Consider the following 17,074-nt stretch of genomic DNA (forward strand, 5'->3'; position numbering starts at 1 on the left):
GCTTCCAGAACCAAACAGAAGTGTTCAATTCCAAGCACAGTTCACACTGAACAGGCTGCAGCTTCCACTTGGTTCTCTGCAGCCTTTCACAAACATACTGTTTAGCGCAGTCTCCATTGAGAGAGAGAGACCCCAGCATGTTTCTTTCTCAGCTACAGCTCACATTTTGGCTGGCCACTCACCAGTAGTACACTTAACTTTGCTTCATCCAGCGACTGACACTCCCTCAGGAGACCGCCACTCCATGAAGCTACTTCCTGCTACTTAGAGAAACACTGCAGGTGCATCTAATAAAGCATTGCAGAGCTGGGATTTATCCCTGTCCTTCCCAGCTACGCTACAACGCCTATGACAGGTGAGTATTATGTCATTGTTTACTCCTTTCCCAGCCCTCAACAGAAGACAGCAAAATAGCTGCTGGCCATTTAATACACTCCTCAACAAACTCATGGACTTCTGGAAATCACAGGATGGATAGACATGTCAATGATCTGCAAATGATGAAAAAATGGAAATAAAATATTAAAAACATCTCAATTTGTCCAGCCTGGAGTATGAGCCCCACAGCCAAAATCCACTCTCTTACTGCCTTGGCTGCTATCAATGAGGTCATTAATGGTTGTCTTAGAAATGTCCTACTGTACTGAATGCAGTTTAGCAAATCAAAATCCGCTGCTGGCAGCTCCCTGTGAAATTGTTGACCAATGGCGTCCCTGATGCGCTCAATGGAGGACAAGTCCGGAGACGCTGCAGGCCATATAAGCATGTTTAGCCCACATAGGCTGCTCATAGTAGCACAAGCAACATGCAGATTGTTGTTGCCATGTAAAAAAAATGGTTCCTGGGACACTGGCTGTACCACAACCAAATCAAAATAACGCCAAGCTGAAATGAAGACTAGAGGGGTCCAGCTACCTTACATTATAGCACTCCATACCATAATCCTGGGAGTAGGAACTGTATGACGTTCCTTCATGAAGGGCATTAACCACATGGTTTCCAAGTGGAGACCAGAGTCAGAAATAGAGTAATAGAGGCTGCAATGGAGGTCCATCGTCTTCATAGGTGAGTCCAACTAGTGTCTTGGATGCAATGGTAGCTCGATTTTGGTCTGTAGATCATGTTTGTAAAGGAATCGAAAACACATCTGGAACATTGTTCGTGGGCAACTGTAAAGAAAGCTGCCAGCAGAGGATCTTGATGATTTGCCCAAGTGCATTCAGCAAGGCAGAACGTTCCTCAGACGATTAATAATCTCATTGATAGCAGACAAGGCTGTAAATGCAGGAATGTCTGGCATGGTGCTCATACTCCCTACTCTATAAATCGAGATGTTTCCACAATTTGTGTTTCCATGTGTTCATCTTTTGCAATTAATTAACAGGTCTATCGACCTAGTGTTTTCATTAATGCCACGACTTATCCTGCTTGGTGTTGCAATTTCAATATAGAACAGTGTCTAGGAACATGACTTGTGACAACACCAGTTATATACAAGGTCCTGGTGTTGTCTCGACTGCATGAAACTGTGATAGTCAATGACCCAAACAAATCTGGACAGTACCAAAATATTGGTGACTTCATAATAAATAAATTAAATACTTTAATTACTTTCAGACAAGGGACATTTTTGGAAAGATGTTTGATTCTATACATCTATGTGGTAGTTGTTGGAAACTCAACAAATCTGGAAAAAAAAAGGTGAAAAACTAAATTAAAACGATTCACAGAAATGTCAAGTTTTAACAAGGATTTGAACAAACCTCAGAATAAATAAATGGATTAATATATAAATATTAGGTGAGATCTGAAGAATGGAATGAACATAAAAGAAGGCGAGAGCCCAAACAAAAATAAATTAGAAACGGGATTACGGTTATCTTAGTATGTTAATTATGAATCCTGGTTTTCAAGAAAAATATTGACATTTAATGCCTAAATGAAGCAGAGAGAGAGAAAGGAAATTGCACTCTTAAAGGGAGGGTGGCAAATTCAGTAAAAGACGCCTTACATCAATAGTTGGATGGACTCGTTTTTATATTCAGTGGGACAAGTTTCATTAATAAAGGTTAACAGAACTCTACTTTTGTGACAGATGCCAACATTTTATGTTTTTGTTATCTGCTAGGAAACTGTTTTTACTGTTACAGGAAGTGCAACTTCAGGAACAGGAAGCGCAATTTGTCCAACGCCTGCGCCACACTTACAGAAGCCCCATACTGTGATGTAATAAGGGCTCATGTTTCTAGGACCTGTTTTTAGAAAACATCAGGAGAAATATTACCATGAAAACCTCCTATATTCCTTGATATTTATGCCAATAGGGACATTGTGTGGCGGTATGATTTAGTGGCACGGTGCTACTGTTACATGTCATTCATAAGGACCTAATATATCCTATGGCAGCTACCAGATAACAATGCCACTTTAATAACTGCACTCAAATATCTTCATCCCCAGACTTTAAAAGGAATCTATCATCAGCTTTTTGCTACCCAATCTGATAAAGGGGCGTAGACCCTGATTCCGGTGATGTATCACTTACTTTACCAGGCTTCTTGCTGCAGTTTTGATTAAAAACTTTTTTCAGCTGCAGATCTAGCAGTTCTCTGAATGCTGAGCTCTGTATAACCCCGCCCACACCACGGATTGGCAGCTTAGTGTGGTTGTACTAAGTGACAGGAGGCCACGTATTCCTCTAGTTATAACGTGCTGTTGATGAAACAATGATTTTATAAAAACTGCTGCAAGCAGCCCACTAAGTGATACATCGCTGGAATCAGGATCTCTTTCCCTACATTATGCAGCTCTCAAATTAGGTAGCAAAAGCCTGGTGACAGATTCCATTTACATAGACCAGTCACTTTATAAAACTCCTCCTGGCCATGGCCTGGCAGCCAGGGATAAAAGGGAGACATAAGAAGTCCATTTTGACAATTGTCCCAAGCTAATATAACAATTAGCACTTATCCTGTGTACTAGAATACCCTTTAAGTAAATCATCCCAAAACCTAATGAGAACCTGTCATCAGCTTTTCCCAATATAAACTATGGCCACCACCATTAAGGTCTATTTTACAGTATTCTAGTAAGATGTATATAAGTTCCCAACCACTTCTGCATAGCACACAAAATAAGTTTTTTGGTCTGTAGATCATGTGGGTGAAGGAATCGAAAACACATCTGGAACATTGTTCGTGGGCAAGTGTAAAGAAAGCTGCCAGCAGAGGATCTTGATGATTTGCCAAAGTGCATTCAGCCTCCTCTCTCCATGTAATACCGGTCTCCTGTCCAGGTTCATGTGGAAGATGTGTCCTACGTCATCCACACCGTGTCACCCAACCCCACTCCTGCGCAGTCGCACCCCTCTAAGGGCAAAGAAAAGCACTGTAATGCGCATGCGCCGGCTTTACTTCCAGGTCTGCAGTGCTCTTTGGCCTCTCCGCCACATGCGCACGACAGTACTTTTCTTTGTCCTCGGTAGGGTAGAGAGAAGTGTGCCTACACAAGAGCGAGATTGGGAGACACTGTGTGGATGACGTAGGACATGTTATCCACATGAAGCAGGGAAGGAGGAAGCACATTGTGGGGAAGAGAGGAGGCACTGAAGCAAGGCGCGCGACCCATCGGACCGAACTGTGATATTTGGGGGGATTATAAAGGGTACTTGTTGTGCTATGCAGAGAGGATTGGGGACTTACATACATCTTACTAGGATGCTGTAAAAGAGGCGTTAAAGGTGGTGGCCGCAATTTATATTGGGAAAACCTGGTAACAGGTTCTCTTTAAGATTTTTGCCTAGAATTTCCTCCATACTTTTGCATTTTTTGGTTTAACAAGGTTGACCATCTCCAAACTCCCCCTTACATCTTAAACCTCACTACTCAGAATCATGTTTTCCAAAACTTGTCACAAATACTTTACTTACCAAGAATACCCTTCATTATAATTAGATGTTTTTGGTAACTACATTTCCTTAGATCTTTCACCATGATCTTGACTTTCTTGTTCTAACAAGCTTCACCACCTCCAACGTCCACCATTCTTCCATAATAAGATTCCTTCATTCTTAACTGTATTTTATCCAAAATATGTATACTTTTCCCAGAACTATAAATATTCTCAATCTATCATTATCCAATTTTTCACAGTGTATCTTTTTGATGGACCTAGGTCTTTTTTCATCTATGTTAGTTTTACGAACGACGAGTGTTAAGATTTCAAAATAGATTTGTACCCTGGAAATTCGATTTCTTTTACTTTTTTTTAATACTCCGCAAACCATCATCCTTTCATTGATGCTCAATTTCACATCACCTAATAACCTTCACATCAAATCTACTTATGTGAGGTCATCCATATACCCTTGTTCTGGTTACATTTCAGCCTCAACAGGTCGAACCCCTTAACCTGTGAAAATGGCATTTGCGGGGAAGAAAAATATCAAACTCCCTTGCCAATTATGTTGAAATCTTTTTTTTTTTTTTATTCTGTATTTATCACACAGCAATTTGTTTCATATGTGTCCCTTATATCCCATCCGAGGCCATACATCAGCGCCAAGAAGCTCTCTTCATCTCCAAGGGGTCATGGGGTGATGTGAACTCATAACCTCAAAGATGACGAGGGGGTCTTGAAGGGTATAAAGAAACACAATGGCCTCAATTAGATCTGTAAGGTTCGAGATGAAGAGAATGCGGTGTAATATGTTTGTCCACCGGTCTCTCTCCTGTGACTGCAGAAATATCGAGATGTGCCTACAAAGGGGGAACAAGACACAATAACAATCACAGCATGACACACAAGCGGCACTGCCACAGCTCCTATCTCTCTTTCTATTACTTCACGTTAGATGCAACATGAAAGACTTTTTAATATTGAAAAAGAAAACTGTCGGAGAAAAAAAAAGTCCTTTAATGCTGACAAATGTAAAATTGTCCATGGCAAATTATATCTCACCATTGTTGATGATGCTAATCCCGGCTTTATTTGCTGATCTGTTAGCTAAACTTTAATTACTTTACTTTGGGATGTAATATTATATGTTTGCTAAAAGCTCGATGTAGGGTTCACGGCTCAGTATTACTAGAGCTGTTGTCTCCCTTGGTGCTCTACATATTAAAAACCTCAAACAAAAAAATGTACAGCCATACATGAAAGCACCACATAGGGGGTAGTGATGACCCTCAGATCTCTCAAGGAGTTTTTTTGTCTTTTTCTTTACATTGCTTTTTCCCAAAAAAGTTAGATATTAATGAGCTATAGATATGAGCGGATTGATCCACGGAACATTTGGCATTTAATTTGCGGTTCACAGAAAGAAAAAAACTTGCCTCGCATCATTTTCCACACTGCTGAGGAGTCAGAGAGCGGGCTATTGTCTTTTTGCGTGGTCGCATTGGCCTCCCCATAATGTCCTGCAGCTCTGACATCTTATGGATTATTATGCCCTGTATAGTGGTGATGAGTATTGGGGGCCATCACAGATCTGCCGTTACCAGTGGAGCACAGTTTGAACGACAGAGTCATTTTCCATCTCCAGAGTCTCTGGATACATTTGTCTCTCCTGTAGAATTTAAGCTCTTCTGGTCAGCGGGGTCCTCTCTTTCCTCTCTCCTGTAGAGTATAAGCTCTTATGGTCAGACGGATCCTGTCTTTTCTCTCTTCTGTAGAGTGTAAGGTCTTATGGTCAGTAGGGCCCTCTCTTTCCCCTCTCCTGCAGAGTGTAAGTTCTTATGGTCAGCAGGACCCTCTCTTTCCCCTCTCCGGTAGAGTGTAAGCTCTTATGGTCAGAGGGGTCCTCTCTATCCCCTCTCCGGTAGAGTGTAAGCTCTTATGGTCAGAGGGGTCCTATCTTTCTCTCTCTGGTAGAGTGTAAGCTCTTATGGTCAGCAGGGTCCTCTCTGTCCTCTCTCCTATAGAGCGTAAGCTCTTATGGTCAGTGGGGTCCTCTCTTTCCTCTCTCCTGTAGAGTGTAAGCTCTTATGGTCAGCAGGGTCCTCTCTGTCCTCTCTCCTATAGAGTGTAAGCTCTTATGGTCAGAGGGGTCCTCTCTTTCCTCTCTCCTGTAGAGTGTAAGCTCTTATGGTCAGCAGTGTCTTCTCTTTCATCTCTCCCGCAGAGTGTAAGCTCTTATGGTCAGCAGTGTCTTCTCTTTCATCTCTCCCGCAGAGTGTAAGCTCTTATGGTCAGCAGGGTCCTCTCTTTCATCTCTCCCGCAGAGTGTAAGCTCTTATGGTCAGCAGGGTCCTCTCTTTCATCTCTCCTGTAGAGTGTAAGTTCTTATGGTCAGAGGGGTCCTATCTTTCTCTCTCTGGTAGAGTGTAAGCTCTTATGGTCAGCAGGGTCCTCTCTGTCCTCTCTCCTATAGAGTGTAAGCTCTTATGGTCAGTGGGGTCCTCTCTTTCCTCTCTCCTGTAGAGTGTAAGCTCTTATGGTCAGCAGGGTCCTCTCTGTCCTCTCTCCTATAGAGTGTAAGCTCTTATGGTCAGAGGGGTCCTCTCTTTCCTCTCTCCTGTAGAGTGTAAGCTCTTATGGTCAGCAGGGTCCTCTCTGTCCTCTCTCCTATAGAGTGTAAGCTCTTATGGTCAGAGGGGTCCTCTCTTTCCTCTCTCCTGTAGAGTGTAAGCTCTTATGGTCAGCAGTGTCTTCTCTTTCATCTCTCCCGCAGAGTGTAAGCTCTTATGGTCAGCAGGGTCCTCTCTTTCCTCTCTCCTGTAGAGTGTAAGTTCTTATGGTCAGAGGGGTCCTCTATTTCCTCTCTCCTGTAAGAGTAAGTTCGTATGGTCAGCAGGTTCCTCTCTTTCCTCTCTCCTGTAGAGTGTAAACTCTTAGGCCGGCGTCACACTTGCGAGTTTTACGGACGTATGAGCGCAGAAAATACGTCCAGAAAATACGCATTGCACACGGCCCAATGATTCTCTATGGGGCAGCTCCTATCTGCCGTATATTACGCATCCGTAATATACGGTATGTTACGGGCATAGAAAATCGCAGCATGCTGCGTTTGTCAGCGCATTGCGCAAAAAATACGCCAATGAAAGTCTATGGGGGTGAGAAAATTACGGATTACACACGGACCATGCATGTGACTTGCGATAAATACGCAGCGCTGTTCTATAGAAAAGCCGGCAATTCAGCGCTGTGTACAGTAATATCACACTGACAGGTTAGAATAGAATAGGTAGAATAAATGTGTACACATAGTATGTGTATATATATATATGTCAGTGAGACACACACATATATAATAATAATATTTATTTATATAGCGCAAACATATTCCGCAGCACTTTACAATTAAGCGGGGACATGTACAGGCAATAAATTCAGTACAAGTTAAGACAATTTAAACAGTGACATTAGGGGTGAGGTCCCTGCTTGCAAGCTTACAATCTACAAGGAAATGGGGGGACACAATAGGTGAAAAGTGCTTGTTATTACAGGTCTGGCAATTATAATAAATAGGGATTTTCATATAAAGCTGCATGATCCGGTCATCAGCCCGTGTTTAAGCGCAATAGTCAAGTATCAAGTGCAGTTATCGTGTGCATGGAGGGTGTAGAGACAGATGAATAGTAGGGTGCAGATTCACATGCAGATAATATTTGGAAGGAGGGAACAGGACAAAGTTAGTTTACTGAGTAGTTGATGTGGTAGGCTTGTTTGAAGAGATGGGTTTTTAAAGCGCGCTTGAATAGGTCGGGGCTAGGTATCAGTCTGATCGTCTGGGGAAGTGCATTCCAGGGAGCTGGCGCAGCATGAGAGAAGTCTTGGAGACGGAGGTGCGAGGTTCGGATTACGGGGGATGATAGTCTTAGGTCATTTGTAGAATGGAGGGCACGTGTAGGGCGATAGACGGAGATGAGAGAGGAGATATAAGGCGGTGCAGAACTGCGGAGAGCTTTGTGGGTATTTAATTCAGCGCTAGATGGCAGAAAAGCTGGTAATTCAATTGCCGGCTTTTCCTATCTCCTTCACAAACCCGACAGAATATGAGACATGGTTTACATACAGTAAACCATCTCATATCCCTTCTTTTATTACATATTCCTCTTTAGTAATGTAAGAAGTGTCTGTGTGTGAAATTTGGGGTCTCTAGCTATTAAATTAAAGGGTTAAATCCCGGAAAAAATTGGCTTGGGCTCCAGCGCAATTTTCTCCACCAGAGTGGTAAAGCCAGTGACTGAGGGCAGATATTAATAGCCTAGAGGGGAACCATGGTTATAGGACCCCCTGGCTAAAAACATCTGCCCCCAGCCACCCCAGAAAAGGCACATCTGTAAGATGCGCCCATTCTGGCACTTGGCCACTCTCTTCCCATTCCCGTGTAGCAGTGGGATATGGGGTAATGAAGGGGTAATGTCACATTAGGTTACAAAGGTAACATTAACCCCTTACCGGCATCGGACGTACTATACCGTCCGATGCCGGCTCCCCTGCTTTGATGCAGGGCTCCGCGGTGAGCCCGCACCAAAGCCGGGACATGTCAGCTGTTTTGAACAGCTGACATGTGCCCGTAATAGGCGCGGGCAGAATCGCGATCTGCCCGCACCTATTAACTAGTTAAATGCCGCTGTCAAACGCAGACAGCGGCATTTAACTACCGCTTCCGGCCGGGCGGCCGGAAATGACGTCATCGCCGACCCCCGTCACATGATCAGGGGTCGGCGATGCTTGTGAATGGTAACCATAGAGGTCCTTGAGACCTCTATGGTTACTGATTGCCCGTCGCTGTGAGCGCCACCCTGTGGTCGGCGCTCACAGCACACGTGAAATTCTGCTACATAGCAGCGATCAGCAGATCGCTGCTATGTAGCAGAGCCGATCGTGCTGTGCCTGCTTCTAGCCTCCCATGGAGGCTATTGAAGCATGGCAAAAGTTAAAAAAAAAAGTTTTAAAAAATGTGAAAAAAATAAAAAAAACATAAAAGTTTAAATCACCCCCCTTTCGCCCCAATCAAAATAAATCAATAAAAAAAATATCAAATCTACGCATATTTGGTATCGCCGCGCTCAGAATCGCCCGATCTATCAATTAAAAAAAAGTATTAACCTGATCGCTAAACAGCGTAGCGGGAAAAAAATTCGAAACGCCAGAATTACATTTTTTTGGTCGCCGCGACATTGCATTAAAATGCAATAACGGGCGATCAAAAGAACGTATCTGCACCGAAATGCTATCATTAAAAACGTCATCTCGGCACGCAAAAAATAAGCCCTCAACCGACCCCAGATGATGAAAAATGGAGACGCTACAAGTATCGGAAAATGGCGCAATTTTTTTTTTTTTTTTTTTTTTAGCAAAGTTTGGAATTTTTTTTCACCACTTAGATAAAAAATAACCTAGTCATGTTTGGTGTCTATGAACTCGTAATGACCTGGAGAATCATAATGGCAGGTCAGTTTTAGCATTTAGTGAACCTAGCAAAAAAGCCAAACAAAAAACCAACGTGGGATTGCACTTTTTTTGCAATTTCACCGCACTTGGAATTTTTTTCCCGTTTTCTAGTACACGACATGCTAAAACCAATGATGTCGTTCAAAAGTACAACTCGTCCCGCAAAAAATAAGCCCTCACATGGCCAAATTGACGGAAAAATGAAAAAAGTTATGGCTCTGGGAAGGAGGGGAGCGAAAAACGAACACGGAAAAACAAAAAATCCCCCGGTCATGAAGGGGTTAAGCCAGGTTAATAATGGAGAGGTGTCAATTATGACACCTATCCATTATTATACCAATAGTACGAAATGGTTAATAGAACACACACACATTATTAAAAAGTATTTTAATGAAATAAAGACACATGGTGTTTTAATATTTTTTTATACTCGTAATCCACCTGAAGACCCTTGTCACCTGAAACAAAGTTAAAAAATAACAAACAATATTCCATACAGTCTTGTCCCACGCTGTTAATCCATCTGAAGGGGTTAAATCATTTTACACCCAGGAGCTCTGCTAATGCAGCTGTGCTCCTGACTGTAAAACTTGGTGAATGAATGGAATGCAGGGGAATGTACTGTAGTTACCTAGAGTCGCGGTGATGCGCCCTCTGCTGGATGCACGCATATGAACTCGAGCCTGGGAACTTTTCAGAATTTTTTCCAAATTTGACACACAGACACTTCTTACATTACTAAAGAGGAATATGTAATAAAAGAAGGGATATGAGATAGTTTACTGTATGTAAACCATGTCCCATATCATGTCGGGTTTGGGAAGGAGATAGCAAAAGCCGGTAATTGAATTACCAGCTTTTCTGCTATCTAGCGCTGAATTAAATATAAATATATATATATGTGTGTCTCACTGATATATATATATATATATATGTATATATATATATATATATATATATATATACCAAATAGCAAAAAGAAGGCAGCACTCCAAAAGTTTCAGATGAAAAAGAGGTGAAGTTTTAATCGACCCACATCACTGCGCGACGTTTCGGCTCACTGAGCCTTTTTCAAGCTTGAAAAAGGCTCAGTGAGCCGAAACGTCGCGCAGTGATGTGGGTCGATTAAAACTTCACCTCTTTTTCATCTGAAACTTTTGGAGTGCTGCCTTCTTTTTGCTATTTGGTATACATGTTGGATTAATGTTTGGACCATTTTTATGCAGGAGGCTAGGCACCCACCATTGGTGAGCATTGTGCTGTTCCATTTTCTCTCTCTATATATATATATATATAAAGACTGTATATACAGTATGTTTTTAAGAATATTTGAGCCGATGGATCCATGATATGTCCATTTTGCAAGCCTGCGAGAAAAAAATCGCCGTACGGAAGCCATACGGATGCCATACGGATGACACACGGATAAATTTGTGCGTAAAAATCGCATCCTCGCGTATTACGGCCGTAAAAAACGGACTGTATTTACTTACGCCTAGTGGGATGCCGGCCTTATGGTCAGCAAGGTTTTCAGGCTAAAACAAGATTATGCGCTGCATAGGACGCTGTCAGTCAGTGCCGATGCATGCTTACAGAAGCCACTCGATATGTACCGAGCTATGACTGTATCTGCTCTGGGAGTGCCACTATGACTGAAAGCCGGAGGCTGCTTTGAGTAATAAAGTTAATTTCCTCCCAGTACCTGTGCTTTCAGTAAGGAGGCCAAGCCTTGCAATTATATTATTTAACCTTTACATGAAATGACTCTTGGATGCTGTTACATAAGTGTGTTCCTGATGTTTATCTCTTAGGCTAGGTTCACATTGCGATAGTTCAGTCCATTCAACGCATGCGTTAAACGAACTGTGTTAATGCAAGTGCCGAAAAAGATTACGTTATGCGATTGCACTAGCGCAGATGCTCTATCTGCGCTAGCGGTGACGGACCTGGAAACGTTGCAGCCCGCGTCCAAGGGTCCAGCACACAGAATGACGGTTAATGGCATGCATTGGCGATGCGCCCGATAATAGGGGTTAATGGCAGCGTTAACGGACTGCGTTACACCACGTTATGCCGCGGTGTAACACAGTCCGTCTAACGGACTGCCATAACGCAATGTGAACCCAGCCTTACTTGTGCTGTGTGACGTCCTGTACTCTGAGCACGCGGTTATTGCCCCATCCCTCTAATATCAGATGTCCCACTTCATACACATCTTATCTTCAGTGCTTTCTTCACAACTCCCTTTTTCATTATTGTGTTTCTCGTGCTGGGCAGCAGATTGTACAGTGCCCAGTGAGCAGTAGAACAGTGTCTCAGTAGCAGAGCAGTGTTATGTGTAGACAGTGAATAATTACAACACAACCACCTTGCAATGGGTGGAACCAACATGAGTCTGTTTATCCGCTCCATTCCTGGAGACTGAGTTTATAAAATTTACCAATATCAATGGATTCCAAAATATTGGATTACACATCTTAAAGACATAATGTGTAGAGCTGTGTTCATTTACTTTTTCACTCTTGTACCAAGGTGTGGTTTAGTTGTGGGATTGATTGCCTTTTTTTGTTTTTCTCTTTGAAAATTTTAATTAATATAACTAATTATATATTATATTTATATTATTATAAAAAGAAATGGAAATATAACTCCAGAGTTGCCACTATAGAGCTTATTCTTCAGTGATGTATTTTATAGGGCTGGCTGGAAATGTTAATCTAAGTTTCATGGCTATGTGTAATGTCATTCATAAAGTGCATGTCAACCTGTTTTATTTCCGACATGCTCTGTCTTTCTTGTCCTCATTGCTCCCATGTTTCCACATGTCAGCTGTAAAGTTTTCTTTCTTTTCAACATTGCTTTTGTTTTTGTCATTCAGTTACCTAAATAATCTTTACCTGCTACTTATCTTTCCCCTCCTCCACTTCCTCCTCCTCCTCCTCCTCTTCCTCCTCCTCTTCCTTCCTCTTCTTTTCCAAAGACCAAAGAAACTAATCCCAACTAAAAAAAAATGCACCTAAAAAGAACAAACATATTTTCTTCTTTTGTCATTCAACTCAATCCAAACCTAAGCAGATACCACAAACGGTCTTGTGCCAAAAAAAGTTAACGTATTGACGTGAGGGTGAAGAAAAAGAGCCCCCCCAATCCGTAAGTTCAATCAAGAGTTGCGAATGTGAAATGATGGCGTCATGTAAAGAGCTAATGAACTGGCTGCATGACACACCGTTTTGTGGAGGTGCTGTGCTTGTTGTATCAGTTCATGTTCGACCAGTCATGATCACATGTAGTTTTTTTGTGTGTGTGTGTGTGTGTCGTCATAACTTTTACTTTGCTGTACTCACTCTGTTACTTGGTGCTTGTGGAGGTAACTTGTTCCTTGATTTCCTTGTCCAGCCTTGCTTTTCTATATGCTTCCTTGGTGTAATGTAAAATAAATGGTTCAACAATTGGTAATAATATATTTTTGCTAAAAACGTTATGTCAACTATTTTATTATACACATGCCAGGAGTGTAATTTCTGTTGTTGGTGGTGGTTCTATAGCACTTGGTGATGCCCTGCCTTCTTTACTAACTTTGGGCCTTTTTCCAATTGACTTTTAGAAAAATGTAAATTTTATCACAAATTTAATTTAAGGAAAATTTTGAAATGTTTTTTTTACTCAGTATGGATGAACAATTTTTTTTAACTGTGACTTTTTTCCTTTAATTAAAGACACAGTCCCTCTATATTTGTTGTTATTATTATACAGTATAGTCGCTCAAATTCATTGTCATAAAGGTTTATTCTAAAGTATATTTAATGGATGGTATTGGAAAGTGCTTGTAAAAAACAAGCAACTTTGCAATTTGCTTCTTATCCAAAGTTTTATTTTGAATCTCTCCATACAAGAAGCACCCCCATCAATAAGAAATTGATGACCTATCCTAAAAATGGGACTATCCTAAAGATTGGACAACCCCTTCTGTAAACCATTGTTTTGCTCATATCTGTAATAAAGCCCATAACATTTTGTACCCCAGTTTTTCCAGAATCCATTTCATTTTAATTTTTTTTACTTTGCAAATTCATATGGCTCCTATGAAAAAAAAAGTGTCATATACTGGGGTTAATGTCCCTAAGATCTAGAAAATACAATAGAAATGGTTTAAGGGTTTTACAAAATTGGAAAAATCGGAAATGGCCGTACCTGTCCACAATATGTGTCTGATATTGGCGCTCTGCTCTACTGATTTGAATAGAGCTGTAATATCGTCTGTATGGAGGAAAATTGTGGCATCTATAATATTAGATCATTCTCTTGAGATTTTCATTGTATTTGACTTTACCTTGACTGTATTTACGGCAAATTAAGACAGAACCTTACAGAGACGGGGCTGTTTCTTTAAAAAAAAATTTTTTTTTTATAAAATTAGAAAAAGATATTTTCTTCTTCATATGTATGTTTCTTTGCAACTGAAAAAGGGTCCTTGACAAGTATTTCTTTGTTTCTTTTCTTTTTGTTGGTGTTGTAATTGTTTACCTGCTGTGTATGGTTCCCTGTCTGTTGAAGCAACAGTGTTGAAAACCTGCCAGCATGAATTGACATTCGCATGACAAACCTACCAGAGTGGATCCTCTCAGCTCCAGTCTCTTGATGTAATAAATCAAAGAGTGCTCAGGAAGAACCAGCTTGTGAGCAAGAGATAAGGGTTTCCTGAGCTAATCCTCAATGATTAGGCATCCAGCTAAAATGCCAAGCTTATCCTGATAATGATTACACCATATGAAAAAAAATAAAAAATAAAAAAAAATTAACACTTTACCTAACCCAATATTTTTCTTAGAAATTAATACAAATGTACTGTATTCTTGTTTTTTTAATTATTATTTTGTTTTATAGGTTTATTTAAAAAAAAATCCAAATAATAATTACACCATATACAAAATGTTTTAAATAATTTTAAACACTACAGGTAAAAACCTAAAATGTTCTTTCTATAGATTAATTTATACAGTTCCTATTTTGTTTTTCTGGTTTAATTGTTTCGGGAAAAGGCCAATGTGGCGCAATTTTCCACATTTTAAACTTCTTAGGCAGATTTCGTACGTCCAACATTCCCGATCTGTGTATGGACCACAATATCGGGACCGGCCATTGGTCTTCTGATCCAAACTCATTGGCAAGGCTGTTGAGTTGATGGCTCGAGACTCCTGACCGGTCAAGTCATCGTAGTGCAAATTAAGACCATCAATGTTGGGATTTGGGATTCTATCGATGTTTCGAGCTTTACAAGTTTCTCTAATCTGTAGTTTTCACACACAATCTACCAATTTTCTTAAAGGAAAACATCCAGACTTCGGTTTTTTGGGTCCTATGTTATACTACTACATTAAAGACATTGTCTAGGACGATTTCATTTTTTTACACTAATTACCTAAAAACTAACGGGTAGATAGTTGCGAACAGAGGTAACTACCTGCTTGTTATGTATGGCACCGGCTCAGATCGGTCACCGGCCACTACTGATGGCGATTTGGCTGCTCCATATCAACAAAACAGATCTTCTTCTTCTGAGCTATGCTGTTGATAGGGCATGGCTGCTGGCGTCATGCTGATTGACAGCCCACTTCCCGCAATTAGGCAGTGGGTAGTCGGCTGTCAATCAGCAAGACGTAGGCAGTCATGCCCAGTCAACAGAACAGATCAGAAGAATAGCAGATACTCTGTCAACGTGAAATTAGCAGAAGCTGCCTAATCGCCAGTAGCATGGTTGGTGACTATTCTATGCCGGCAGAGATTGGCAGCAGGCTCAACAGGCGGATAGTTAGCAGATACCTACCTGTTCTTAATCCCGTAGTAAAAAAATGAAATAGTCCTTGATAACCCCTTCAATAAGTTGTAAACAGTAAAGGACCAATATTTGGGGGGGTTGTTTACAGTAATATTATTGTTCAAAATATTTTCCAAATGCAATATTTTTCATTTGAAAAATTAAAAAAATATATATTTGTTTATTTTTGGTTTTTACTCCAATACTTTAAAAGAAAACGCAATTAAGGCATTGTCACCAACAAAATTCCTAAGAGTTAATAAAGTAATAGATTTCTTTTCTATGTTTAGTAGAGAAATGTCTGTAAATGTATCGATCTGCATAGCAGAAAATCTAATTGGTTGAGCTTCAAAATATAATACTTTTTTTCCTTTTATTTGCGAGAGATAGAGTCCTACTAGTGTCAGTTAGCAGAGCTGAACAGCCACCTAAAATCAATAGACATGTGTCAAAAATATAGGTGGTCGCTGAAGGAGAGAAGGAATTCAATTTACACCAAGTGAATTTTTTCTCGTTGATGTTTTCCTGTTAAACTTAGACAATTTTATATTTTAAATAATTCAATGAAAAGTCAACAAAATTCCTAAGGAAAATGTTTTTCGAAACTTTTGTTGAAACTTGTATAATATACTTAACTTTTTTCTTATAAAAATTTAATTTTAAACATTTGATGTTTTGATGTATTTTATAAAATTTAGGCGACAATTAGGACTTGTTGTTGTTAATTTTGATTTCTAAATTCTCTAACTCGCTTTTATGTTTTTGTTTTTCTATTCTTTTAGGGCAGGAATTGAATGGGCCGTATTCTAACAATACAACTTACGTAAATAAATATATATGATTGAGAAGCGCTGGATCACAACTTTGACATATCAGCAAAGTACCAATCATGCTGAAGACTACAGACTTTTCTTCTTTGATTGTTTAGACTGTAATATTTCTTCAATGAAAGTATTGCGTTCTGCTTACGTGGACGGGAACTTAAGTTGGAAAACATCAGACGGGATCAAGATCAATCGGAATTTCCGAATAGACAATGACAATATTATACACAAAAAAAGGCTTTTTCTTCTAACAGGAAACCTGAAATCTGACAAGGAGTGCCTGTTTGTCACCATGAGTTATGTTGCCATGGTAACCCCAGAGCAACCGTTACAAGAAGCATCGTATCCGTCATTCCTTAGCTATTTAGGGACCAAAGGACCAAACTTTTTATTGCAGACTTGTAGCTGTATGTAAAATATGGAGTTAACTTCCTACTTCTCGTCTGTTCTTAAAACAGGTTTCGAGAACAATTATATGAAACATGTACAAAAAAAAATAAAAAAAAATGCTTACATGCTTTTAAAAAAAAAATGGCAAGATAATAGTTATTTGATACTATAGAAGGCTCTTTGGTTATATTAATTCAATTATTTCCTATGGTTTTCTGTATATTATGAAATGGATAAGTATGTAGAGATTAAATAGAGGATAGCTATTTAAAAAAAAGCAAAGAAAACAATAAAAAAAAAACAAAAAAATAAAAAAAATATATAAAATGCATTAGAAAGATGGTAGCGGACAAAAAAAAAAAAGGTTTGTAAATGCTTCTAACTATTTCTTCCCTCCCCTACTCCTCTTCCCACCCCATCCTTTAAAATCCTAATAGTTGTACAGATTTAACAGAAAAGTTTAAGATAACTATATAATAGTCAAAAAGAAATTAGAGAGCAAAAGCAACATAAAAAAATAAAAAATAAATAAAATTAAAAAAAAAAAAAAAAATATAGACGTTAGCATTATGGCTAAAAGAAAGATGTTGTAGAACTGTAATTTTTGTAGAGTTTAGACTAAGCATAAATTCCTACTCTTTGCCAA

The 17,074-nt window shown here is 39.9% G+C and overlaps 1 protein-coding gene across 16 annotated transcripts in view; it reads left to right on the forward strand.

Moving 5' to 3' along the window:
- CELF4 (CUGBP Elav-like family member 4) overlaps window positions 1-16,753 on the forward strand; it is a 1,519,496-nt gene extending 1,502,743 nt beyond the window's left edge. For 13 of the 16 annotated variants that reach the window (XM_069747257.1, XM_069747313.1, XM_069747267.1 and 10 more), the window contains one exon: window positions 15,997-16,125. Coding sequence is in view for 1 of the 16 variants with exons in the window: in XM_069747370.1 (XP_069603471.1) it covers window positions 15,997-16,055 (59 nt within the window). In the remaining 15 variants the exon portion in view is untranslated. Of the gene's footprint in view, window positions 1-15,996 lie in introns of all 16 variants that reach the window. The other 3 variants (XM_069747380.1, XM_069747390.1, XM_069747370.1) reach the window with 3 other exon arrangements.
- The last annotated feature ends 321 nt before the right edge of the window (window positions 16,754-17,074 follow it).

The sequence above is a fragment of the Ranitomeya imitator genome, chromosome 1 (assembly GCF_032444005.1).
Source record: "Ranitomeya imitator isolate aRanImi1 chromosome 1, aRanImi1.pri, whole genome shotgun sequence".
NCBI lineage: Eukaryota > Metazoa > Chordata > Amphibia > Anura > Dendrobatidae > Ranitomeya > Ranitomeya imitator.